This window comes from Lichenostomus cassidix, chromosome 17 (assembly GCF_008360975.1).
Source record: "Lichenostomus cassidix isolate B80296 chromosome 17, HeHo_3.0, whole genome shotgun sequence".
NCBI classification, from domain to species: domain Eukaryota; kingdom Metazoa; phylum Chordata; class Aves; order Passeriformes; family Meliphagidae; genus Lichenostomus; species Lichenostomus cassidix.
In genome coordinates this window covers 10,497,043-10,521,724 of record NC_139497.1, presented here as the reverse complement: position 1 = coordinate 10,521,724, position 24,682 = coordinate 10,497,043, and the positions used below count along the sequence as shown (strand labels likewise).

Below are 24,682 nucleotides of genomic sequence, written 5' to 3'. Positions count from 1 at the left end.
ACCCGCCCTTTTATTTGCATAACAATGGCACAGCCGTGACGCAGAGCGGGGGAGGTGCCGAGAACCGCACGCCTATTGGTCTGAACGGGCGTGGGGGCGTGGCATAGTCGGGGACACGCCCCCTCACACAGTGAGCTGGACGGGCCTGGGCGCCGCGCGCGCTGCGAGGGAGGGAAGGGGGCGATGGGGGGCGCTCCCACCTCGGCTTCGCTCGGCCCCGTGCTCGGGGCTCCTCTCGGCTGTGCTCGGTTCCGTTCGGCTCTGCTCGCTTGCGTCCGTCTCAGCTCGGTTCGACTCAGCCCCGCTCGGTCCCGCTCGGGGCTGTGCTCGTGCTTCCGCTGGGCTCTGTTCGGATGCGTTCGGTTACGTCCCCTCTCGGCTCCGGGCTGCTCTCGGCTCGGCTCGGCTCGGCTCGGCTCGGCTCGGCTCGGCCGGGTCCCGCAAGGATGACGGTCGCCAAGGAGCTGCGCTTATCCCCGATTTGGGGGTGACACCGTGTTGCTTCGGATCTGTTTCTCCGTCAGCCAACAGGGACAGGCCACGGAGCAGAACGGGGGGTTCAACTCGGGGGGTCCAGCCCCTCTGCGGGCTCCCGGCGCGGGGGCTGCACCGGGTTTCAGGCACCCACAGATGAGATTGATTTAGGGGGTAAAAATGCAGCCCCCACCATGTCCTGCCAGCCCTGGAGTGACTCAATTCGGCTGCCCGGAGTTTTTTCCGGGGTCAGACCCTCTGTCCAGCCGATGACCACATTCGTGGCGCGGGAGTGCTGGGAGCTGTGGACACCTCAGGGAAGCGGGAAAATGGGCAAAAAAGTACCGAAAACAGTGCAGCAACAAGAACCGGTGCTTGGGGGACCCTTCGGGGGCCCCTCTTGTCCTTCCCACCAACCCCCTCCCGTTCCCGTTTGGTCCGGGGGGAGCAAATGGCGAGTCCAGGTGGGAAGCGGCGCTCCCGGTCCAGCTCCCACCGCCTCCCGGGCATTTGGTCAGCAGGAGCGGGCGGGAGGTGCGGGGAGAGAGGAAGGAGCGTGTAATAAACCGAGGTGACAGCAGCCGCGCTGGGGCAGCTGGGTGGCAAGCTGCTGTTACCTGGCACTGCTGGTATGTCCTTTTGGGGAGGGAAAGAGAGAAATCGGCCAACTGATAAATTCAGCCCCGCCGGTGAAATGTGGCATCACGGAGCTGTCACAAGGCTGGAGGACAGTGGCCTTGAGCTCGGAGTGTGACTTGCCCCATGGCCTGTTCCCATGGCTTTTCCCAGCTGCTGGAGTAGCCTGGGACCACTCCTGCCTCGTCTGGGTCCTTCTCTCATCCCGGCTGGATTTAGGCTGTTACGGAGTTGTTGAAGCAGCTCCTCATTCTCCTCCCATAAGGGTCTGCTTTTCTAAGTCTATTTCTGCAGCTAGTTATTCTCATACCTATCCCCATTCCTATCCCATTCCCATCTTCACATCCTTCTCCATCTCCATCTCCATGCCCATCTCCCCATCTCCATCTTGTCCTTGTCTCCACCCTCATCCTATGTCCGTGCACTTCCCCATCCCCATCCAATCCCCATCCACCCTATCCCCATCTCCATCTCAATCTACACCCCCTGACACTGTTTGGCTTCCCCAGGCCAGAGCTCTCCCAGTCACACCTGTCTAACGTGAGTGTGTCACAGTCCATCGTTCTCCTGTAAAAGGGGGGACTGGGACGTGACTGCTGCTGGTGGATGCAGACAACCCCCCCCCCCCCCCCGCTGTCCTGTGCCTGTGCAGCTTCTTCCAGGATGTCCCTGTGCCTCTGAGATGCAGGGCCTCTGCAGCACTGGCACGGAGCACTGAGATGGGCTCAGGGTTCGAGGCTCTGGGGTCCGTGCAGGAGCCAGGTTTCCCCAAGGACAGGGAAGAGGAGCCACCTGTCCCGTTCCCCTACGGGCCCTATCCCGCGCAGCCGGCGGTGGTTCTGTCCCCGTCGCCCCAGTCATGGTGCCAGCGGGGATCATCAGCGGCAATCTCTGTCCTGTTTTCCGGTGTCGGCTGGCCGTGGTGAGCGGCGGGACGTGCCGTGACTCACGGTGACTCACGGGGAGCTCCGGCTGTGCCCAGGGCCGGCACAGCCCTGTAGTGCAAACAGCGTGCGGGGAGCGCTGGAGCTACCGCAGCCCGTGACCATGCTCTGGCACTGATGCCAGCAAACCCATCACTGCAAAGCTGGAAGAAGGAAGACAGTAGGGTCGTGCGGCAGCTCTGCCGGCGCTAGGTGCAATGGCCTGAGGGTCGGGGCTCAGCTCTTCCTTGCTCACCCTCTCATTTTCGCTCTTAAATATCCCGGGGTAGCTGATTTTGTGCATTTACTGGCCGTATCCTGCGAGATGTGGAGCCCTGTGAGCTAGCCGTGGGAGAGTGGGAATTGCTCACACCTCCCCGGTCTGGGGCTTGGCCAGAATTACATCCTCGCAAGCAAATCTGCATTTGCCAGTGACACTGGTGAGAAAAAGAGCCCGGGCAGGGACCCAGCCATGCAAATGTTCGGGACTGGCAGGTGGGGGCAGGACTCGGTCTGGGAACAGGGCCAGAGAGGGAGGGGAAAGAGCGAAAAAGTGTGTGTTTTTGGGGGTGGGGGGGCAATAAAAAGACAAATTTGAAAAGCTGCATTTTAACTCCAGTTCGTACCCAGTTCTGTAACTGGAGAGGAGCCGGGCCAGGCTCCCTGCACGCCTCTGCTGCCCGCCGGCCGCGAAGGGGCTGTGAGGGGCGGCGGCGGGCGCTGGGAGGCCCCTGCCCTCGCTTTATGGGGCCCCACAAAACCAGTAGTCCCACCCAGTGATTTATCCGCTCTCTTCTGAGACGAGGGGAGGACGTGGCGGGAGGCGGGGAAGGGAGCTGCGATGCCCTAAGCGAACGGTCACGCTGAGAGGCGCGGAACAAATTTCCCCTCCTCAGGAGACGTGACGGCTAAATTTCCCTGTGCCCGTGAGAGCCTGCGGGAGGGAGAAGCGCCGCCTGCCACCGGCATCGCCGGCGAGGCTCAGAGCCGCCCCGGGGCTGGGCGCACTGGGCTGGGCACGTCGCAGCCCTCTTCCAAAAAATCCCAGCGGGTCATGTCCGTCCTCCCGGCTAGGCAGACACGGCAGCGAGAGTCCAGCCACCCCGCGAGGCCTCCTTGCAGGGAGCCGGAGAGCCGGGGGGACAGATCCGGGGCAGGCGGTGAGGGGGCGTGCCCCCACTTAATTCATTAAAATGTGTCGGAGAGCGTGGGAAAGACGGGAGCTTTTCTTCCCAGCGCAGAGCCCCAGCGAAAGGCGTGCGACGGAGAGCGCCCTACCCGCTCGGCTCCCCGGAGCCGGAGGAAGCGCGGAGGTTTCCTCCACCGCTGGCCCCGTCGGTGCTTTGCCTCCCGGCTTTTTGGCAAAGTGGCTGCTGTAGCCCCGGTGGGGAAACGAGGGGCTCGGCCAATGCCGCCTGCCCCACCGCGGAGATGTGGGATGTGAGGATGAAGGGACCCCACTGGGGCTGTGGTTGCTGCGTGGGGAGTCTCCTTTGTGCGGATTCACCTTTGGGGACAAGAAAGGAGGTCCCTGTCCCTGCTGGGAAATAGGTTGCAGGGGGTCGGTCTCAGGGGAAACCCTTCCTCTGTGAGGTCTTAGAGCTGCACAAGCAGGGGTATGGCCCTGGGATTGGCCTCATGCTCCCCACAGACCCATCACACACCAGGAGCCTTCAGTGGCACCCAGACTGTGCCTGGGTGGGCTGGGACCCTGCCAGCCCTGCAGGCAGAGCTCCTGAGGCCAGAGCTGGGGGGTTGCAAGGGAAACCTCATGGTCTTGTGGTGAGGATGTGTGTGGTGCCCTGTGTCCTCTGCAGGGAGCACAGCACCACAAGCAAAGCTCTCATGAGTGGCTTGGGAAGCTCTGTGGACAAGGGCATTCTCCTGGGACACCCACACCACAGGGGCCACTGCAGGAACATGGCCTGGGGACTGCCACTTCCCACGGATGTCAGCATAGATGTTGCTCTGCATGGTCCCTCCCTCCCAGCCTGTGACAAACAGGATTTAAAACCTGAGCGAGACTCAAGCAGGGTCATAACACTGCATGTAGTCGTTGTCCTCCGGCGGGGACACAGGCAGGGATGTGCCCAGGCTGGAGGACGTGGTGCTGGGCTGTACAGTTTACGCTGTCTCACTGCAGCTTGGCCCTTAACCACTCCAGTGCCCCATCTCATCAATCCTTATCCTGCTGGAAAGGCTGCAGCTCTTCTGATGTAGCCTATGGTCTCAGTGTCTGGCAGCATAATCATATTCCTTGAGCAAAAGGCCACTAGGTGGGACACACTTTAGCTGGAGAACTGCCTAGTGCCACAGGTAGGGATCTCCAGCTGCATCATCAGTGTCTCAGTGCTGCCAGGCCACGCTGAGGCATCCTCTTTATTGATGTCCCTGTGGCTATTGAGCACACGTTCTCCAAACTGCCCAGATTCCAACCCATGTTCTGTGAAACTGACACCATCACATGTCCCTGGCCTGATGTGCAGGCAATTGCTTGTGGGGCTTCTGGTCCTGAAAAATGGCAAATGGAGGGACCATATATTTATTTTGCAGGTGCTGATAGAGTTGGTTGGAGACACAGACCCTGGTTTATGTGCGCTGGGCCAACCTCCCCACCTTTAGGGCATAATTACCTTGCCCTGGATCATCAGAATGAGCTCCAGGATTGACTCCAGTGTCCATGCAGGGTTTTGGTGCCGGGAAATTACCATCTCCTGAGATACATGGTCCTTGGGGCCACTTATCACAGAATCCTAGACTTGTTTGGGTTAGAAATGACCTTTAAAACTCATCTCATCACATCCCTGCCATGGGCAGGGACACCTTCCACTATCCCAGGTTGCTCCAAGCCCCATCCAACTTGGCCTTGGACACTTCCAGGGATGGGCAGCTACAGCTTCTCTGGACAACCTGTTTGGTTGCATTGCATGGCCACTCCTTTGCGGTGGCTGTGGGATGGGGATATGTCACTCTACTGCTCCCACTGCGCAGTTCCCCCAGAAGACACATTACAGCCCATAGGAAGTTGCCTCTGTACCCAGTGACTGCTCCATGGGGACAACCCTGGGATCTAAGCAGGGTTGTCCCCATCCAAGCCTAAGATCTAGGCTTGGGGGTGACCTGGCCATAGCCTCCATGGGGCACATGCCTGGTGAGTGTGTAGATTATTTCCCTAAGAGTCATGGCCAGATATTGACAAGCTGATGGGAAGAGTCTGGTCCCAGGCTATTCCCCACAGAGCAAATGTCCTCCTGATTGATGTAAATGTCAAATGTCCTCCTGATTGATGTAAATGTCCCTTCTCAACGGACACCTCTCTCCTCTCCCCTCACCACCTGCAGCCAGCAGCAGCAACCCCAACCTGTGGGAGCAGCATTCCCGTGGTGGGGGCAGCACAAGGGCCAGAGCTCACAGCCAGCTCGGGCTGGGTCTGTGTCCAAAAACGTGCTGGTTTGTTTGAAAACAGCAGCTGGGAGCAACTGGGAGCTCAGTTGGAGCATCCAGCTGTAAGAGTGGCTACAGGATGAGGACGGGCAGTGGTACAGCCGCTGTCCTCCTCCTTCTACCCTGCCTTGCCAGCTGCCTTAGGGACCAACCAGCCCTAGCTCAAGGCACAAAGTCACACCAGGGAACACTGAGCTGATTTCTGTGAGCTGGTCAAATATGCAGCGAAGTTTCCGCTCCAGATTACAGGAGGAAGGAAGTTTGCTTGGAAGGGGATGGGGATAAGGTGGGGGAGAAGGGAGGGAAGTGCATTCCTGCCTGATGAGGAACAATGTTGATATATTCATTTGTAAACTAAAGCTGGCCTGAGCGTCAAACACCTTGTCCCCGTCAAACTCCGAAGGATGTGCAGGAGTACACAGGGAGAGGAGAGGAACCGTCTGACATCCGATGCAGCGTGTGGTTTCCCAGGGCTGAGGGACGGGTGCTGCTCAGCCAGATCTCATTCATGATAAAGAGCAATAAAACCTTTCCTCAGTGCTGTTTTATCCCAGGTTTCCCCCATGATCATATCCTGTCACACAAGAGCAGGAGCTGAGCACGGGTGAAGCAACTGGGGGTCCATAGGCTCTGGAATGGACAGCCCACCCAGAGCACTGATCCCTGCCAGAACACTGCTGGGGCTGCCCTTCCCATGCAGGATCAAACAGCTGCATAAAACCAAGGAGGGTTCATTACTGCCCTAATAAATGTTAAATATTAGTATGACACAGACAATGGGATTTTGAAATTATTTTTTTAAGCAGCCAGATAAGGAAACAATATTGTAGGCTGATTAAAAAGCTGCTTTAATTCCCTTTGATATGTATCCACCATTCAAAACTGGATAGTTTATTACCTCCTGGATGCTCCTCAAGGGTGATCCGATGTGGAATTTGCTGTTGACTGTGTCAATGACTGGAGGTGACCTTGCTGCACACTTCCCACCATGGCACCACCTCCTGCAGGCAGCAGGAAGGAAGAGGTGCCCTGCTGGGTCCCAGCCACCGCCCCTGTCCCCAGGAGCTGGATGGAATCCTCTGGGATCTGTTTTGTGTCATGTCCACAGGTACACACCACTTGCTGGTGTCTGCCCTGGGTTGGTGTCTTAGAGCAAGTCCCAGCCATGGGACCTGGCCCTAGCACAGCCCTGACTGTAAGCACAAGAGCTCACTCCTAAACTGATGGAGCTCTCAAGCAGATAAACTCCTGGAGCTGGCCAGGAGGTGACGCTACTGTCCCCAGGGATCAGAGGAAAAGGCACCTTCTAGGCAGCTGTCCCCAGGTGAGGGACAGGGATGTGTGTCCCCATCTCCCACGAGGTCCTCTCCACAGAGAAAGCAGTGACAGACAAATGTGAAACCACAGCTCTGGAAAACACAGCAAGCAAAGGCCAGAAGTGCCCATGAGTGGTCAGATGTGCATGTGGCTCAGCAGCTTCCCCTAAACACAGTCTGGAAAGGTTCATCCCATTTTGGAGAAGTTTATTTCATGGCTTGATGAAACACTGCACGCTGTGGCTAGCAGCTGAAGGCTCTGCATTGTTCCAGCTTTGCCTCATCCCCAGTTTCTGCCCTCCCAGAATAAACGCTGAAGAAGCAGGATGCTGACACATGGATGAGTCCGTGTGGAGCCTGGGGGGCTTGGGCTGCTCAGTGCCAGTTCTGGCAGTCCCATGTTTACTGTCTGAGGTGATCCCCCTGGTATCCCTCACCAGTGGCTGGCATAGAGGGGTTGTTGGCAAAGCATGAGCCTCATCCTCCCTCTGCTGAAAGGACACTCTTTAAGATTCCAGGGAGCTGTGGTGTGACTGCCCATAAGGACATGGCAACTCCAGCAACATCCATGAGGAGGTGGCCCATGCTCATGCACTGGAGGAGCTGATGTTTGGCAGATCATTGATGGTGCTGACACCTGAACCTAAAAACATGCTCTTTCCAGGCATTGAACAGGTCACCTGAACACACAGGGTTAACAGGAAAACCCCAGAGCCAGAGCACCAGCCCCAGGCTGAGAGTGGCAGGATGTTCTCCGGGGCCAGATACAGCACTTTGAATTGTGGGGCAGTGGCTGCTCCATGCGGGTGGTGAAGGTTTTCAGAAGGGATCCCAAGTGCTCCTTTCTGCAGGCTTTCTGCCACCCAGCCCTGATACTTGAGAAATCTGGGAAGGACTTAAAGTCAAACATGGTTCTGGCAGCCTCAGACAGCCTTCCTGCCCCTGAGCTGGGATGGGGAGGAATGGAGAGATGAAGAGCTGTAGAGATGGGGAAGGATGGGGAGATAGAGGGATGTGGAAATGAAGTGCTTCAGAGCCAGTGGCACAGGTGATAAGAAGACATATGCCATGGTCCATACTGCTGAGACTTCAGCTGGCACACTGTAGTCACAGTACAGTGTCACTGTAGCCCATAAATGTCACACCTCAGTCAAGAGCTCCTCGGGTCCTCCCAGCAATAACAGCAGGGCCTTAAACCACATTAGAGGAGGAATTTTGCAAATGCTTCTCAGTTGCAGGATGGAGTGGTGTGAGCCTGACCCTGGATCAGGAGGCACTGGCAGAGTTCCATCCAAGCATGCCCATGTCCAAGCAAGGCCACTGTCCTATCCCAGCACCAGATACAGCTCAGGCCAGAGGGACCTCAGCTGCTAGATGCTGCCATGGGGAGCTGGGGACAATTTTTAAACATCCATGACATAGAGGCAGAAAAGCTGTTACCCTGGGTGCTGCATCCCAGCACCAAAGCCCTGCACTCACTCAGGTTTCAGTCGTGGAGCTCACCCTCATTGCTCAGGACAAGGTAATTGTGGCCCAAAGATCGGGAGATTGGTCCAGGGCATGTAAAACCAGGGTCTGTGTCTCCAACCAACACTATTAGCACCTGCAAAGTGAATACATGTTCCCTCCACATGCCTGTTTTCCAAGACCAGAAGCCTCACAAGCAGTTGCCAGTGCACCAGGCCGGGGACACAAGATGGTGCCAGTTTATCCTCTGTTGTCACCACCTGGTCCCAAGCTGTTGCACCACAAACATGATTAAAATGATCTGGGGGTAAAAGTGAAGAGGAATTTCCTACTTTAGATGACGAGGGATTAACACAAAGAGCACAGAGCTCAATGTGTTTCAGGTCATGAAACACAATTCCACCAGATTATAAGGAAAAAATGTAGACAACTGAGTAGACAAAAAAAATGGAAAAAGTGGATGGAATAATGACAGCCATGACATGGAACAATGACAGCAAGATCAGCAGAAGGCATTTTAATCCCATTAGGAGAAATAATCCCCATGGCTGAAGGTGTCGGTGCACATTCACAAAGGTGTGCCAGGGAGCCTCCAGTCAAGTGGGAAAATCTCTGTTTTCTTCTGTCCATCCCTGGAAGCAGCAGTCATCTCCAGAATAAACTGAGAGAAATGGGAAAGGAGGGATGAAGGTTGGCGAGGAGGGAAGGTTTTGCTCACAGACTGGGCGATGAGCTCCAGCACTGTGTACCTACTGGCCTGGGAGGAGGAATGGTGCTGGGGCAGCACCTCAGCAAGGCTAGGCTGGGGGGTGAGTCCACAGAGCCAGACCCCACCCTGGGGCCTAGGGATCAGAAGGGACAGGCAAGGCTGTCCCTGTCTGTGATGGAGAGGAGAGGAGAGGAGAGGAGAGGAGAGGAGAGGAGAGGAGAGGAGAGGAGAGGAGAGACGTGGCCTTACAGTGATTCCTCAGGAAATCCATCGAAACCAGCACCCCCACATAGCCAAAGCCTTGGCATCAGGTCCTCCAGTCCCCCGTGTGTAGGGGCTGCACTGTTCTGGGCATGGACATCACTAGCTGGGGCATAATGAGGGAGGCTTTGCTCTGTGACATCCACAACCAGACTAGAAGGAAAAAAATGTGGATTTAGGGCTGATCTGTAACTGCCAGTGTCAAAGTACACACCCCCGCCCTGGGTAGGTCCCTCACTCCCTGGGTAGAGCAGTGTCTGGGTCTGGGGGTCTCACTGGCACAGCACCACACTCTGCCAGACACTGTTGTGATAATGATGATGGTGGTGGTGCTGGTGATACTCAACCATGGAAAAGACTTTCCCTCCAAGCTCCGTCAAGACCAAGTGCAGGGAAAGAGGGAAAATAACCCCCAAACCCCCCTGGGAAACATCCTCACAGCTGACTCACACCCGTGGTGTGTTCTGATGGGAAAGGGCCATGCTCAGCACCCCTACCCTTCCATGGATCCAAACCTCTCAGCACATGCAGAGCCAGTGATGTGTGAAAGGGCTGTGACATCCCCTCTGTCATGATAGCACTGATGTCCTCAAATATGGATAGCACCTCAAAAATGGATAGCACCTTAAATTCATTTGCTGCTGGTGAGGGAGATGCTGTTATTTTATGCCTCCACTTGAAAGGGATGGGGCTCCATGGCAGAAACCAAAGGGCAGTGGGTGGCCCTGGCAGGGCTGTGGGGTAGATGGGAACAGTTGGGTGGGCACAGTGTCATCTGCCATCTTCTGATGGAAATTTGGAGAAAATGACACACTGTGACCATGGAAAGTGTCACCAGAGGGTCATGTCCATGGCCAGGACTCACTAAGGACTGTTAGAGAGGGAGGACAGGCAGTGGGGATGGTTGCCTTTTAGGGTCACTTGTACCAATTAATGCTTAGGCAGGATCTTATGGAAAGAGGGATATTTAAAGTGGAAACGTTTCCTTTTACTTTTATTAAAGCATAGAGCCAGAGATGTTCCTGGGAGGAAGGAGCCCCTAGCACCATGTGGCCAGGAGCTCTGGAGGGGGGAAAATGAGTCCTGCACTACAGCATGGGCTGCCTGGACAGCTGCTTTGCTCTCAGCCAGGAGAACCTTGGGTCCTCTCAGCAATAACAGCAGGGCCTGGCAGTGAAACCAGATTAGAGCAGGAATTTTGCAGATGCTCCTCAGTTGCAGGATGGAGTGGTGTGAGCCTGGCCATGGATCGGGAGGCACTGGACAGCAGCCCCTGGAGCTGGAAGACCTGGCCTGGGGTCCCCATGACACGTGCAGCCTCCTCTAGATGCTGGCCAGTCCCACCAGTGATGCCAGTTCCTGCTACTGGTGGGCCCACACACATTACTGCGACTCCTGTGCACCCTGCGCAGAGCCCGGGCACAGGGCTGTCCTGAGGCACCTCCCCATGGGAGGAGGGGGCTGACAGCTTTGGCACCAGTGGGACACCCCCAGGACCAGCCTGGCCTTGCTGGGGCATCCCCGGCCCCAGGACAGCAGATGCAGGTGCCCGTGCCCAGAGATTTCCCTCAGCCCAGCAATCCTCAGCCCCCCAGACCCCACACTTACAGCTACCAATTGCCTCCAAGGAGTGCTGGGAGAGCAGGGTCAGGGTGAGCAGGGTACTGGGGACAGGCTGAGGTGTGGCACGTGTACCACAGGCTGGCAGTGCTCAGGATGCTCTCTGCCCTGTGCTGCTGTGCTGGGGATGCAGCTCCTGCTCCCCGTGAGTGACCAGGCAGAGTGGCTCTGGGGTGAGTGGGTATTGTGGGTTGGCACTGCTGGGATGGTGGTTTTGGTTACCAGGGTTCCTGCCACCCTCTCACCATGCATGGCTTGGAGAGGGGCAGAAATGAAGAACAGGGTCCATTCTTTGGCCGCCTCTGCTTTAATGATCTCATGGAAGCCACATGTTTCTGAGCTGTCACAAGCCACTGGTGCACCTGTGACACTGCTCTCCGTGATGGATCCCAAAATGAGAGCTCACCCTTTCCCACTTCTAGCCTCTCTCTGCAAACCCAAGGCCCAAAATCTGCTGAGGTTCCCTGGGCAGTCCCTGCCCCGCTGTGGAGCCCCCATGCTTCCCCTCAGCTCAGCTCATAGATGCTCTGTGTGTCCCCAGAGGCCACAAGAACATCCTGAAACTGGGAGACGACGCGTCCAAAATGGGACCCTTCCCAAAACACTTTTCCACAGCGGGTGCAGCAGTAGAAGTCGGTGAGTTCAGCTCTGTCCAGCACCCCGGGGGGGATGGCAGCGACCTGCAGGACGGTGTCCCCTGCCAACGCCGCGGCTGCCCCGCACTGCTCCGCCCCGTTCGCCCGCCCGCCGTGTGGGGCGCAGCCAGGCTGGGCTGTGTCACAGGCTGGCGCGATGACATCGCAGCTCTGGCTCCCCGGGCAGCCTGTGGGGAGAGGAGAGACCAGATAAACCATCAGTCACTGGTGTGATGCGCGGGGTCTGTGTTCAACCACGTGAGCGACCCTTGTGAAGAGCCTGTCATCCCTGCAGGGGTCCAGGCTCTGCCCTGCATCCCAGGGAGGAACATCCCATGAATTTCGGAGAAGGTGGTTGGTCACCAGCGTCCGGCAGCTACCTGCCCTAAGCGTGGCACCCGTGCAGCCTCTTGCTTCCCTGCAGTTCCTTCGCCGCGTCTTGGGGTCTTTTCACGTCTGGGTAACTGCACTAGTGCTGCTGCTGTTCTGGCTGCAGTGGTTTTGCCTCCCTGTCACAGGCCAGGCCAGGCTGCTCTCGGAGCTGGGCTCTGCCCTCACCCCAGCTACATTATGGGGCAAACAAGCAGCAGGGAAGCCCTTACTGCTGCTTTAATTAAACCACCACCCTAATCAGCTGCTCGTGGCACCCATGACTCTCCCGACCTGCCTATAGACACGGGGCTCTGGGCTCTGCGTGACCCCATCTTCAGTGTGTGACCCCCCCATCTCCCACCACATACCCTGGGCAAGGGGCACAGCAACGTGGGGCCGTGTCCCCTGAACTGTCCCTGCACGGCCCCAGTCCTTTCCCCCGGGACAGGGGATTGCACACCAAGTGCCCCGACCCGGCAGTTTTGGCAGCCCAGTGGGGCTCTCACGCCCGCAGCAGGGGCACGGCAGGTCTCTGGATCCGGGCAGCGGAAGCCGAGGGCTGAACTGCCTTCCATCCATCAGGGAGCCTGGCAGCCGGGAACAGACTGCAGTTATTGCTGCGGAATGACTCAGTTTTGGCGGGGGGGGTCTGTCCTGCCCAGGCACCAATTAAGACAACAAAAGGCATCCTGCATAGCTTCAGTGGCACTTCTAGGGTGTCCATCCCACCCTTTTCAGGATCACAGGGACCCTGTCAGGAGCCATCTGGGACAGAGGGGGACACCAGCATTCCCGGCTGGTTCTTCCCTGCAATCCCAGAGCCGTCGGGAGCTGGGACATGCTGGGGATTATTGCGGGGGAACGCATGGCTGAGGACAGCCCTGAAATGGCCACCCCATTCTGGCAGAGCCACCCTGTTCTGGCAGAGTCACCCTGTTCTGGCAGAGTCATCCCACAGCTGTGGGGTGGACCTCCCTATCTCACGAGCAGAAAGAGCCACAGCCCGGGGGAGGTGAGGAAGGCTCAGCTCATACCAGCCCCTGGCTCAGTGGGGTTCCCCAGAGCCCCCCAAGACCTTCCACACCTCCCCAGAGGAGATGACCAACCCGAGCTGGTGGGGCATGATAACCCTCAGTTCCCAGCAGACAAACAGCCATTCTCAGGGTCATGGCTGTCACAGGAGATATTCTCGGGGGATTTGCAGGCCAGCCCCTCACCACCACACTGCCCAGGTGCAGCACTAGTTTGGGGTTTGCTGCCACAGCACAAGAAGAAGCAGCCCCAAACTCCATCCCATCCACTGGGCAAGAGCTGAGTTCATCAGGGCTGTGCCCTGGGCAAGTGCCCAATGGCCACACTCACAAATGGGCCTTTCCTTCATCCCCTGCATCTACTTTGGACACTGGTATCCATGCTTAGAGGTAAAACAGTGACTTGCATTTCCTGTTTTCTCCAATTTCTGGCAAGTGGTGAAGCATCCAGGCTGCTCTTGGGAGATTCCTGAGCCACCCAGAGCAGGCATGTAGAGGAGCAATCCATTTCGCAGGGGTTCCTCCAAGATAAAGCCTGTCAGCAGGTGGCAGATCCCCATGGCAAGAGCAGGGGGCTCTGTCCTCACCCTGTTCCTGCTTCCCTCTGCCCTGTGCCACTCTTATCTTTGGTGACATGGGGCGGCTTCAGCCTGGGCACCCTTTTTTCTCCCATCCTCCCTTCTTTTGAGCTCCAGACTTTGAAGGGAAGGACATCAGTCTTGGCTGGGACTTTTAGACCCAATGCAATGGAAATTACACTGTCAGCACCCAGCACCCATGGCCAACAGCTTTCCCCATCATGGAGCCTGAAAATTCCCTGGCCAGAACATGGCACCAGGACACCAACATTCTGTGTGCCCGCAGGGATCCTGAGCAACTTGCCCTCTCTTCCAACATGCTCCCTCTGCCATCCTGCTGCTGGTGGGCAAAGACAATGGTAGACCCCTCCTTCCTTGCACGGGGGGGTGGAACATCTCCAGCTCCCCCAAACACCCCTATCCCACACTGCTGGGCTCGTGGGAAAAAGGCAGACAGAGAGGGAAAGTTCATCCCTTAAAAGCCTGGGGAGAGAAAGGCCGTGATGGTCACCCCGTAGTTTTGCCTTTGCTTGCACCAGCCCCCTCCTAATTGTGGCTCTTCAAAGGGTTGAAAATGCTACATCACTTCAAAGTGACCATTTCTGAATGGGAGCTTGTAAAACCCCTTCTCCCCCTCCCACCAAATTCTTCCCAGGGCTTTTGAAGATGCCTGCGATCCTCTCACCGACACAGTGAAAAGGCCACCAGGCGCCAGGCACAGGATGCCAGCCGAGCATGCGGGAAAACTGAGTGGGGAAAGGCTGGATCCCCCAGAAAAATGAGTTTCCTGGGGAAAGGGGGGGATTTTTTGAAGGAGGTTTTTCTCCCCTTTCAGACAGGCAGAGCCCTCCCCAGTGGTGCCGTAGCCCCCTCAGGACTGCAGCCCAGCTTGCTTGGATGCTGCACATCCCAGAGTTATGCCAGAGATGGAGCAAAAGGTGTGTGTAGGGTGCATGGGGCTTCGGGGAGAGCAGTGTGTCCTTCCATTGTGCTGGGAGTTTGTCAGATCTCCCGCTTCCAGAGCTCTGTGAGGTTCACACCAAAGGCTGGATTCCCACTGCATCCCCGCGGAGGAGAAAGGAAAGCAATTCCTTGCCGAATTGATTTGAAACACTTCTTGGGAACTAATAATCCCATTATAAAACATCTTGAAAATAAAAACCCCTTCGCCTCTAGCTCGCCTCTCCCCCTCTCGGCTGGGTCAGCCTAGGGATGACAGAGCCTGGGTGAGGGGCTGAAACCTACAGCCCCCAGACACCGGAACTGAGCACCCCCACGTGCAAGTGCTGCAGAGCTTCATGGGCAGCAACAATCATTCCCCGGCATTGTCCCCAGCTGGGCAGTGCTCAGCACAAGAGCCATCTCCTCTTGGCCTCGCACGTGCTGCCCACTCACACCGCCAGCTCCTGCCCACCCCTGTGGGAATTCATTCCATGGGAACAGCACAAACCACTGCTGTTCCCACTACGACATGTTTCACCACCAGCAAATGCTGCCATGTCCAGGGGAGAGAGGATGCTGCAGGACCCCAGTTCTACTTATTTCTGTATCAGCTTCTTCCCTGGGCTGAGCACGGCCACTCTCAGCAGTGGGATCCCACCTCTGCATGCACTTGTCACCTCTGCAGCAGCCCTGCTTTGTGCTCAGGCCACTGCTATGTGGCCCAGAGCTGGGTGGCCCCATGCTCCATGAGGTGGGTGCAGCAGGAGCTCCATAGCTTGGATGGATCCCCTTCCTTCAGCCCCCAGGCACTGGCACCAACACAGTGGGGCAGACCCACACCAGAGGCACATCCCACCCTGGCCACTGCATGGGCTCTGTGCAGTCCAAGGGACCAACAGTCCCTTCACCCGGGGGTTCACATCAGCCTCTGGGACCCCACAGCCCCACCCCCGCTCTAGTGAACCATGATCTATTGCCACAGGGAGGCTGTGTGGGGGCAGAGTGACTCATCCCAATACAGGGATGAGACAGGATATGCAGCTCCGTGTGCCCCACTGCGAGGTCCTGCTGACATGAGCCCAGTGACATGGACATGGGACAGGACATGGGCTGCCTGCTGTGGGCAGGGGGACTCACATTGCCCCCCACAGAGGGGCTCTTAGTGGGGGTCACATTGAAAGGGCACTGTGATGGACCCAATGGTGACCTGTAGTCCCTCCAGCCTATTCTGTCCGCTGCAATGCTGAAGTGCTTGGTCAGCATTACTGGGACAACACTGGGACTCCTGCTGTGGGACAAGGGGGGCACAGTAGGGCCTGGGGAGCTGGGACAGAGCAGGATCAGGGCAAACCTCCTTTGAATCCATGTGTATTCCCTTTTCCTACCCCACACAGCTCTGATTTGGCTGGGAACAACCTGGTCCCACTGTGTGAGCCCTGGGCACGCCCAGGGTTTCAGTGTCAGGGTTGTAGCCAACAGTTTCCCATGTGTACTTCTGCCCAAAATCCTGCCCCCCAGGCCCCATTTGTGGCTCAGGTTCTTCTGTGTCACCCCAGCCCGAACCAAGGCCTTGGGGCGAGGAGCTGGGTGCCTGTCCCAGCTGGCTCAGGCAAGGACCTGGCAGCTCCTGCTGCCTCTGGAGAGGCTGCAGGTCTGGCAGCCCCGTGGCAGCCCTGTGGCAGCCCCGAGCCCTGTGGCAGCCCCGAGCCCTGCACCCGCCACAGCCAGAGCCATTGCAACAGTGTGTGGAGCTCAGCCACAGCCAGGGCTGGGGGCTTCGGGAGAAAGCTCACAGCTTTGTCCAGGCTTTGCACAAGGCTGAACACAGACCTGGGAGCATTCTTGGAGTACAAAGGTGCATGGGAAACCTCGGCTGTGGTGAGAGATCAGTCTGGTAAGAGGAGTTCTGAGCCTGAGAAATGTGCTGATTGCAGGGCACTGAAGATGCCTGGTTATCTTTTCCTCCTCGATAAGGCAGATAAGCAAAGGACAAAGGACTCGGGATTGTGCAACCTGGGCTGCAGCAGCGTGGCCATGATCTTAAGATGTTCCCAGGGTGGAGGAGGGAGGATGAGCTCCAGCAAGAGGCAGCTCCAGTTGCTCTTATCTCCCCATGCTGTTGTGGAAGAGAACCCTGCCAGCTTCTGCACCCAGTGCTGGGCAGCAGCACACAATGGCCCCCAGGTCTGAATGGCCCCCAGCTCCTTCCCAGGGCACGCTGGGCACAGTGCCCCTGTCAGCAGGCACAGCAGAGCACTGCAAACCAGCAGACATAAAAATGTCACCGGGTACCAGCCCAGCCATGATTTTCCATGTGAGCAGATGAAATTCTGCTGCAGAGGGGAAGCTGGCAGAGCACCACCCAGCTGAGCCTGAGGGGTTTCTGGCTGGTCTCACCTCTGCAGCCCCTGGTTCCATCACTACCCTGCTTGGGGACATGAGGATGCTCCCACAACCCTGTTGCACCCCAGAGAAAAGAGAGCCTAAATGGGGTTGCCTGGTCTGAGGGGGCACAGGGCTGGGAATCCCCTGGATCCAGGAGTGTAACCCCTCAGGAACCCAATCCCTTCCATGCAGAAGTGTTCAGAGCAGCTTAAGACATGGGGGGTGCCTTGGCCTCTCCCATGCACTGGGTCTGGCACAAGGCAGTGAGGATCCATGAGTGCAAGAACATCCCTGGGATGGCACACCTTTCCCACGTGGCAATAACACAAGTGTGATGCTCACAGCAAAGCCATGTACTGTAGATCAGGGAAGCATGGCAGGAAAAATCTGCCTCCAGCCGTAGGGCTTTGAAGAGGCAGTGGGTTTTTCACACTGTCCATCAGAGCTCCTGGCCAAGGGGAGCAGGTTCCCACCAGCCCATGCTCTCAGCTGCCCCAGTGTGGTGGCTGTAGAGGAGGGACCTGGTACTGTCCTGCTGCCACCCCAGCTTGGAGCTGCTGCCCAGCCTTCCCCGCACTGTAGTCTGTAGCTCTTCTGCCTGCCTTGAGCTGCCTCTGCTGGCTTTTGCTCAGGCTTGCAGTGGACTTGAGGGATGAGAAGGGACAGAAACCCCAAGTCACTGCTCAGGCTGGCAGGGGCAAGGTGGGTGCCCAAGCTGCCTGATGCTATCCTGCCACCCAGTGCAGGGACCCAGTGCAGACCCTGGCTGCTCCTCCAGCCATCCCTGGGAGATATCTGGGACTTAGCCTGCACTTGTGTCCGGAGAACCAGCGCTGGCTGCTGGTCAGGGAGGGTGCCCACCCAGAATGGGAGTGGAGGCTCCACCGTGTCTGGTCAGCACCACAGACCCAAGGGAAACAGGATCCATTGTTTTCATCTTTTGCAACATATTTTAGATGGTGAGGGGGGATTTTACAATTAAATTTGCCTCCTCTGTTTGGCAACTCCCAGTCTGATGGAATGTGCTACATCCTCGTCTTTCTCAGAGAGCAGATTTCATCTGGCAGAGCACCCACTGAGCTCTGGGGCCCTGTGCCAGCTGGTTTTACCATACTGACTATGCTAGAAGCTTTCCCTGGCCAGATTAGAGCCTGTGACACAGTCCATTCCCCTGGGTCACTCGAGAACCTCATGCTGTCACTGCCTCCAGCGAGGTCTTGCCTGTGCCCTGTGGTGACCCACAGCCCTGCTCCTCTCTCTGCCACAGCCCCAGTTGGCTCCAAGCACCTGAGCTGCTCAGAGTATCCCACTCGGAAAAGGCATCACAGGGCAAAGCTATCTAGGCTTGAAATTATTTGCAGCACTTCTGTCAAAACCCTCATGCAGAGAAAATGTGGCTGTATCAAAGAATATGTGGAAGTCCAAGGTTCAAGTAAGAGTGAGCTATTACAGGATGAGTAATTGGTCTTTCATCACTTGGAAGCCCTGCTATAAAAATCAGGAGCCAAATGGAGCTTCACTAGCCAGAGGCTGGCTGCAGCTGGACCCCAGGACTTGGGAGCACCCAGGACAGAAGAGGACTTGTGTTGAGGGGTGGTCCAGCAGGATTTGTCCCCATCACCCATCCACCCCAGTACCCACCTGCTCCTACCGGGAGAGGTGACGCCCCATGGGAAGAGGCTCCATCCTTGCCTGGAAGCAAGAGAAGGGAGAAGGCATTTTCTTGCCAAGCAGCAGCACTTGGCCATGGCCTGGGCCATGCACAGGGGCATGACAGAGATGACATGGCCTGGGCTGGAGTCATGGGCTAGCGGACAGTCCCGGTGTTGGGGCCAGGCTGCTGAACACCCTATGTCATGTGGTGGGCCATGACAACGGCAGAGCAGGTACCTGTCACCAAGTCCTCCAGCAGGAAAATGTAAAGGAAATTAGGAAACAGGTGAGATTTTCCTTATGGACCCACTTCTGTAGCTGCCCAGCCTGTCCCACTGCCACCACTGTCTCTACCAAGTGATGGCAGGACATTGTCAGCACACCCTTCCTGTTTTTCTTCCACAAACCTTGACCCAAAGTGTGACATTTTGGGGACAACCTAGTCAAGCTCATGCTAGTGCTTGCAATCCCTAGAGCTCCTAGCAAAATCCAAATAGAAATGGAAACCCCAGAACGGCCGGAGCCCCAGGTCACAAGGGACCCTGCTGGCAAGTCCCCAAGGATTTTCACTTTGGATGGGTGCCAGCACCCCGCTGTGCTCCCCTGTCCAGGAATCACAGCTTCTATTTCATGTCTCCACCAACCCTCAGGGGATGTTGTGTCACCTTTGGTCCCTGTCCCTGACTGCTCTGGGGCAGAGGATGTTCCCTGACAAGGTCATGACTTGGCCAGTGCAGAGGTCCCACCTGCCACCTGCTCATTCCCCATGAAACACACCCCTCCCAGAGACATGGGGGACCTAGGCAGAGACTGCATGGCCCGATGGGGACATGGGGTGTTGTAGATGGGGTGTAATGGATAGAGCAAGATGATCCCTGAAGAGTCTGTGTGGAGGAGCCACAGTGCTGTGTGAGACCCTCCCAGCCACATCAACCTCATTCCGAAGGGGGAAGGGGAAGCGGCTCACTCTGAACACAAACCACAGCATTTCTATTTCCCATACTCTGAAACTGGCTGAACTGGCCTGTCTGGTTACTGGGTACACACACAGTCAGTGCCCTCACCAGAGAAACCACTGGGGAGGATGTCCCGGCCTCTGGGGAAGCACAGAGCTCCCAGGCTGCCGGCACCATGGGAAAAGTCATCCCACCACGTTCCTCATCCTCAGAGCCACACGTGCAGCTCCCAGCAAAGACACAACTGGCCAGGAACAGCCGGCAGCCACTGCTTCCCTCTGCTCTCTGCTGTCAACAGACAGGGAAATGATACACACAAGGGCTTGGGGCAGAGCCCAGGCTGGATTGGAGCAGCAACAGGGGCACGTTCCCATTCCAGTGTGCCTGTGATGGGTGCCATTTGCCACCAAAATGCGTCTTGCTGGGGGAAGGAGTGTGTGTGTGTCAGTGCAGCTCGGGGCAGGGCATGGAGGAGCCTTCCCTCCCCCTAGCCCGCTAGAGCCTGGCTGGGCAGGCGGCACTGACTCACCTCCCTGCAGCCTGATCTAATTCAAGAGGCACTGGGCAGGTGAGGAAGGTACTGAGCAGCCCCAGCCAGGAGGCATTTCACCACCCAAGCTGAGTTTTTCACGCTCAGGTGATGACGGCCTCAGGCTGTCACTTGAGCTACTGCTAGCATGTCACCAACCCCCTGGGCTGGGCAATCCCATGCACGACCCTGTGCCTTGCATGGCAGTACAGGGCAGCCAGAGCAGAGACATAAACTGGACTTGAAACAGCTCTGTGGGTCTGCACCCATGGCAGGTTGATGGCAGGGCACTCTGAGAAACCCCCAGCCCCAGCGGGATGGTCCTGCTCTGCCCAGGGCAGTGAGTCCCAGGGAAGGGCACAGGAAAGGAGATCATGCCCAGCTGTGGGCACTCACCCACTCACCTGCACTGTGTTCCCGCAATGCTTGTCTGCTGCCCTCCACCAGCTGCCTCATCTTTTCCCGTGAGACCTTCAGGTACTTGTTGCAGTTGCACACCTGAAGGAAGAGAGAGGGGGAGATCAGTGAGATGGCAACTGTGCTGCCTGGGCACCTCCTGCCTGCTCAGAGCACAAACCCATGTTGGTCACTACAGCATGGTCTGTGGGCAATGGCCTGTCCCACCGAGCAGGGATGGGCACCAGCCACAAGCCTCTCTCCAGAGGTGCTCCCTCTGTGTGTGCTCAGCCAGGCTCTATGCTGTCTCTATGCCAGGCTGCCACAGCACTGCTGCCCACCCTGACTCCCTGGCCAGAAAACACCAGCAGCCAAGGCTGCCTAAAAGCAAGGCAGGAGAGAGGTGAGCAACTTCATCGACCAGAACAAGCTAGTTCCCTGCCAGGGGCTTTGCTCCAGAGCCTGTTGAAACCAGAAAGGTTTTTCCAGCTCCCAGCCAGGGGCTGGAGTGGTGCTGGGTTCATGGCACGGGGCAGTGATGGCTCTGCTCACACACAGCTGCCTTCAGGAGGAATGGGGCAGGGTGATTTGCTTGGAAATGAGCTTGCCACCGTGTCCTTGCTCTGCCTTGCAGCGGGAGGTGATTCCCACTGGCAGCCTCCACAAAACCATCAGACATTCCCCATCTTTTTGGCTCTAAAGGACACCTGGACTCAGGTCCCCAAGGTCCCGCTGCTACAGCCCTGCAGAGCAGCAGCATTGACAGACAGAGATGGGCAAGGGGTGACCTTGGAAGCCCCCAAATGACATGGAGGCCACTGCATCACTTTTAAAAAGGAATTTTGCTGCAATCCTGACTTGCACAGCAAGCATCAGGGAACTCAAGCAATTGGGAGCAGAGCACCAGGCTGCTCCTTGCCCATGCTGGGGGCAAGATGTGAATGCTGATCCCATAGGGGGCTAAGCATGTCCCCCCACCCTGAGCAGTGCAAAGCCCTCCTCGGTCTCACCCTCAAACCCAGGGACCCGGGAAATGCAGCTGGGTGAAAGCCGAGGGAAGCAGAATGATGATGTGATTTGTGGGAACCTGAATTTCTGCAGCAGACTTTGGATGGTTCCTTTGAGGCTTGAGGACATCCCAGCTCACACAGGCTGAAGCTAGAGCCATGGTGTCAGCCCCTGACAGGCACCCACACCTTCACATGGCTCACAGGGGTCTGCAGGATTGCAGCAGGTAGGCAGAGGGGATGGGCAGCTCCTGGGGACATGTGCTGCTGGCTCCACTCCCCGTGACAGTGACAATGGGCACCACGCTGGAGAGGGACATTGAGCTTGGAGGGGTGGCCGATGACACCTCTCAGACATGGTGGCAGCACTGGGGAGTCAGAGGTTTCCAGGAAGCTCCCAAACCAGCTATCCATCGAACTGCCAGCTAGGAGGGTGCAGCAGGGCACCCCCCTCCCCCACCCTCCCTGCTGGCATGGACATGCAGGGTCTCGTTTACCCTCTGTCACATACCAAATTCCCCAGGATGCCCAGCCCTGGCAGCTTGGAGCCCACCAGGTTCTTGAGCAGCAGTGCCAGCGTGCTGGGCTTGGGCTCCCGGCTTCCGCTTTGATGCACAGAGGGACCTTACATAAATTTCTCTGCTTCTTTAAAATTCATGCCTTTTCTGAACTAGGAACAGTTCGCTCCTTGTGCCAGGTATGCCTGGCAGCCCAGGGGTATCCTGGCATTCCCCACACTCCAGGGCTTCCAGGTGCTGCCGCAAGGCTCTGTGCCCCACGCCACCCCCAGCCCCTGGGCCTTCACCACCTTCAGCTTCCCAAAAACAGAGGGCAAGCTCAGAAGCCAGATAAGCCACTTAGCAGCAGTACCAATTAGCTGTAATAAAAAATTGCTATTAATTTTTTTTAATGCTTTGCCAAAATGAGCCAAAAGAGATCAAGTGAGGGGGCAGGCTGCCACCTCGACAGCCTGGGCTTTGTGGTTGCCTTGCAGGGACCAGTGGTGGCCTCAAGCTTCAGGCTTGGCTCCTGGCCAGGGACACAGCTCCCCACAGCCTTCTGTGTCTCCTTATCCCTAGCTGGGAATGTGGAGCATTTTTTTTGTGGGGACCTTTTGTTTCCAAGGTAGGGAAGTGGGGAGCCTCTCTGATGGAGAAGGGATGGTTGTTCCTTCTGGGTAAAGTTTGGTTTCTACAGATCCTTCATGGCAGCATTAGCTGTGGTCCCCAAAAATCTCCCTGAGGTGAATCAGCAGGACACGGTGGCACTTTGGAGCACTGCCTGAGGTGCAACTGCTTAGGAGCAGCAGCCATGACCTGAGAGAGAAGGGTTAGGCCTCTCTGCAACATTTTGGGGTTGCCCCCCAGCCCCTGTGGCTGGCTCGGGGTGGGGGTAGCAGCTTCTGCCCATGTCCCAGTCCTGCCCTGGGGACAATGTGCTGAGCGGGCTGAATGCAGGGGCTCTGCCCAGCCAGAGGGGCGAGGAAAGGGCTGAGTCCAGCTTGGGATGAGGGGACTGGGGGTTGCAGCCCCCACAGGCTTCTGGGTGCCACCCAGTCCACTGACACTGGTGCCCGCGACACAGTGTGGTGACCCATGTCCCCGACGTGGTGGGATGCCCAACACCCCCGAGGCAGTGGGCTGCCCGACGTCCCCGAGGCAGCAGGGTGTCGGACGCCCCTGTGACACCGTGAGGTGCCCGATGTCCCCGGGGCGGTGGGTCGCAGAGCAGTAGAGGGCACACCTCAGAGGAGGAGCAGCCCTGCCTTTCTCACGCTGGGGCAGCCCGTGCCAGCACATGCTTAGTCACTGGTAAATCCCAGCCGAGATCTGCTCTGCCTTCTGTGAAATGGATCTTGGCTGCACCCCCGCTGAAGCAATCCCGGCGCTCGGGAGCCATGGCGGGCGCGCTTTCCCACGGCAGCCCGGCCTCCAGCTCGCCGTGTGAATCAGCCCCGGCCGGGCAGCGCTGCGTGCCCTGCTCAGCACACGTGAGCCCAGCGAGTCCCTGCTCCGACCCCCTCGGCAGGAGGGGCGATGAAGCTGCTGTGGAATTCAGGCTCCCTGGGCAGGGGAATGCAGCTGTGACACCTCCCCTGCCTCCCCAGGCCCTGCTGCCACATCCATAGCAAGGATGAGGAGCAGGTGCAGCTCATCTCAGATGAAACCGTGGTCCCCACTGCAGTCCCTCACTGTTTTCCCCTCTCCCTGTGCCTGTCTGCCAATCCCGGCCAAGGTGCTGCACCCTGGTGTGGGGCACCATCACCCTACACCTGTGTGCTCCTGCCCCAGGACCTCATGCCAGCATCCATAGGGACACTGCAGCCCAGCCTGCTCTGTCACCACCAAGAGCGTGATACGGGGATTAGAAGGAGTGATGATGGACTGAGACTGTGGTGATATCAGTGCCATGGATCTGTGGTCCCTGAGCCCAGCGAGGTGCTTGTCCCCAGCCACAGCAGCCTGAACCCCCTGCACTGAGGCTCTCCCTGCCTGTGTCACTGAGGAGGATGAGGCAGGGCCAAACGTCCTTTTGCAATGCTGGCAGCCCAGCCGGCGCCTTGTTTTTGCTTAGGATGATCCCTGCCTCTCCCAGCCCTCCCGGGTGGGGATTTCACTAGCACTGACGCACAAAATTCCCAGGACTCGAGGGACTGGATGCTTGAGCCTGGAGCTCCAGGGCCATCTCAGCATCTCATCCTCTCTCTGTGCCTCCACCCACAGAGCCAAGAAGCTGAAAGGAAACTCAGGTTCAGCTGATAACAGAAGCCAAACCTTCTGTGACTCCGAAAGTGCTGCAAGAGCCAGTGTGAGCTTGGCTAAAACTGGCAGCATGAGCTCAGGTGGACATAGGCTGGTACCCAAAATACTTGGAAGATGAGAAGTTCAGACAGCACTGGGGTCAGTTTTGCTCCTTCCTTTGATATCCCTAAAAGCTGCATCTCCAAAGTGCTCTGAGTCACCTTTGATGCTGACCTCTGCCCAGAGGAGCCACCCCTGAAACAGCCTCCGGGCCTTAGGGCTCCTTCTGCCTGCTCTGCTGACAAACATCACAGGCCAACATCACCAAGGGATTTCCTTGGCAGGGGTTTTACCAGTGAGACACAACTCTCTGCCTGGAGAGCTCCTGTCTTGGGAAATCCTCCATGTATCAAACCTGCTGTAAAGGACAACAGTGCCTGGTGTGAACTCTTCGGGGCAATTCAGGGCAGCTCATGTCAGGACAATCCCTTGGGTGTCTTCTGCTAGCAGTATCCCGGGACTACTCAACAGCCACCTGCAGTGATATCTCTTTTCCTACTCACCGCCTACCCTCTCCTCTTTCTCCCTGTCTCTGAGATGGATATCA

At 57.3% G+C, this 24,682-nt stretch overlaps 1 protein-coding gene across 7 annotated transcripts in view; it reads right to left on the bottom strand.

Annotated features, from left to right (window-relative positions):
• Positions 1 to 11,138: 11,138 nt before the first annotated feature.
• The window catches only part of EXD3 (exonuclease 3'-5' domain containing 3), a 282,421-nt gene continuing 268,877 nt past the window's right edge, over positions 11,139 to 24,682 (bottom strand). For 6 of the 7 annotated variants that reach the window (XM_085076512.1, XM_085076507.1, XM_085076510.1 and 3 more), the window contains 3 exons: positions 20,336 to 20,429; positions 18,435 to 18,485; positions 11,139 to 11,673 (listed from right to left, as the gene is read on the bottom strand). In XM_085076512.1, coding sequence (XP_084932638.1) covers positions 11,357 to 11,673; positions 18,435 to 18,485; positions 20,336 to 20,429 — 462 coding nt within the window. In that variant the 3' untranslated portion in view covers positions 11,139 to 11,356. The remainder of the gene's footprint in view (positions 11,674 to 18,434; positions 18,486 to 20,335; positions 20,430 to 24,682) is intronic. The other variant, XM_085076508.1, reaches the window with a different exon arrangement.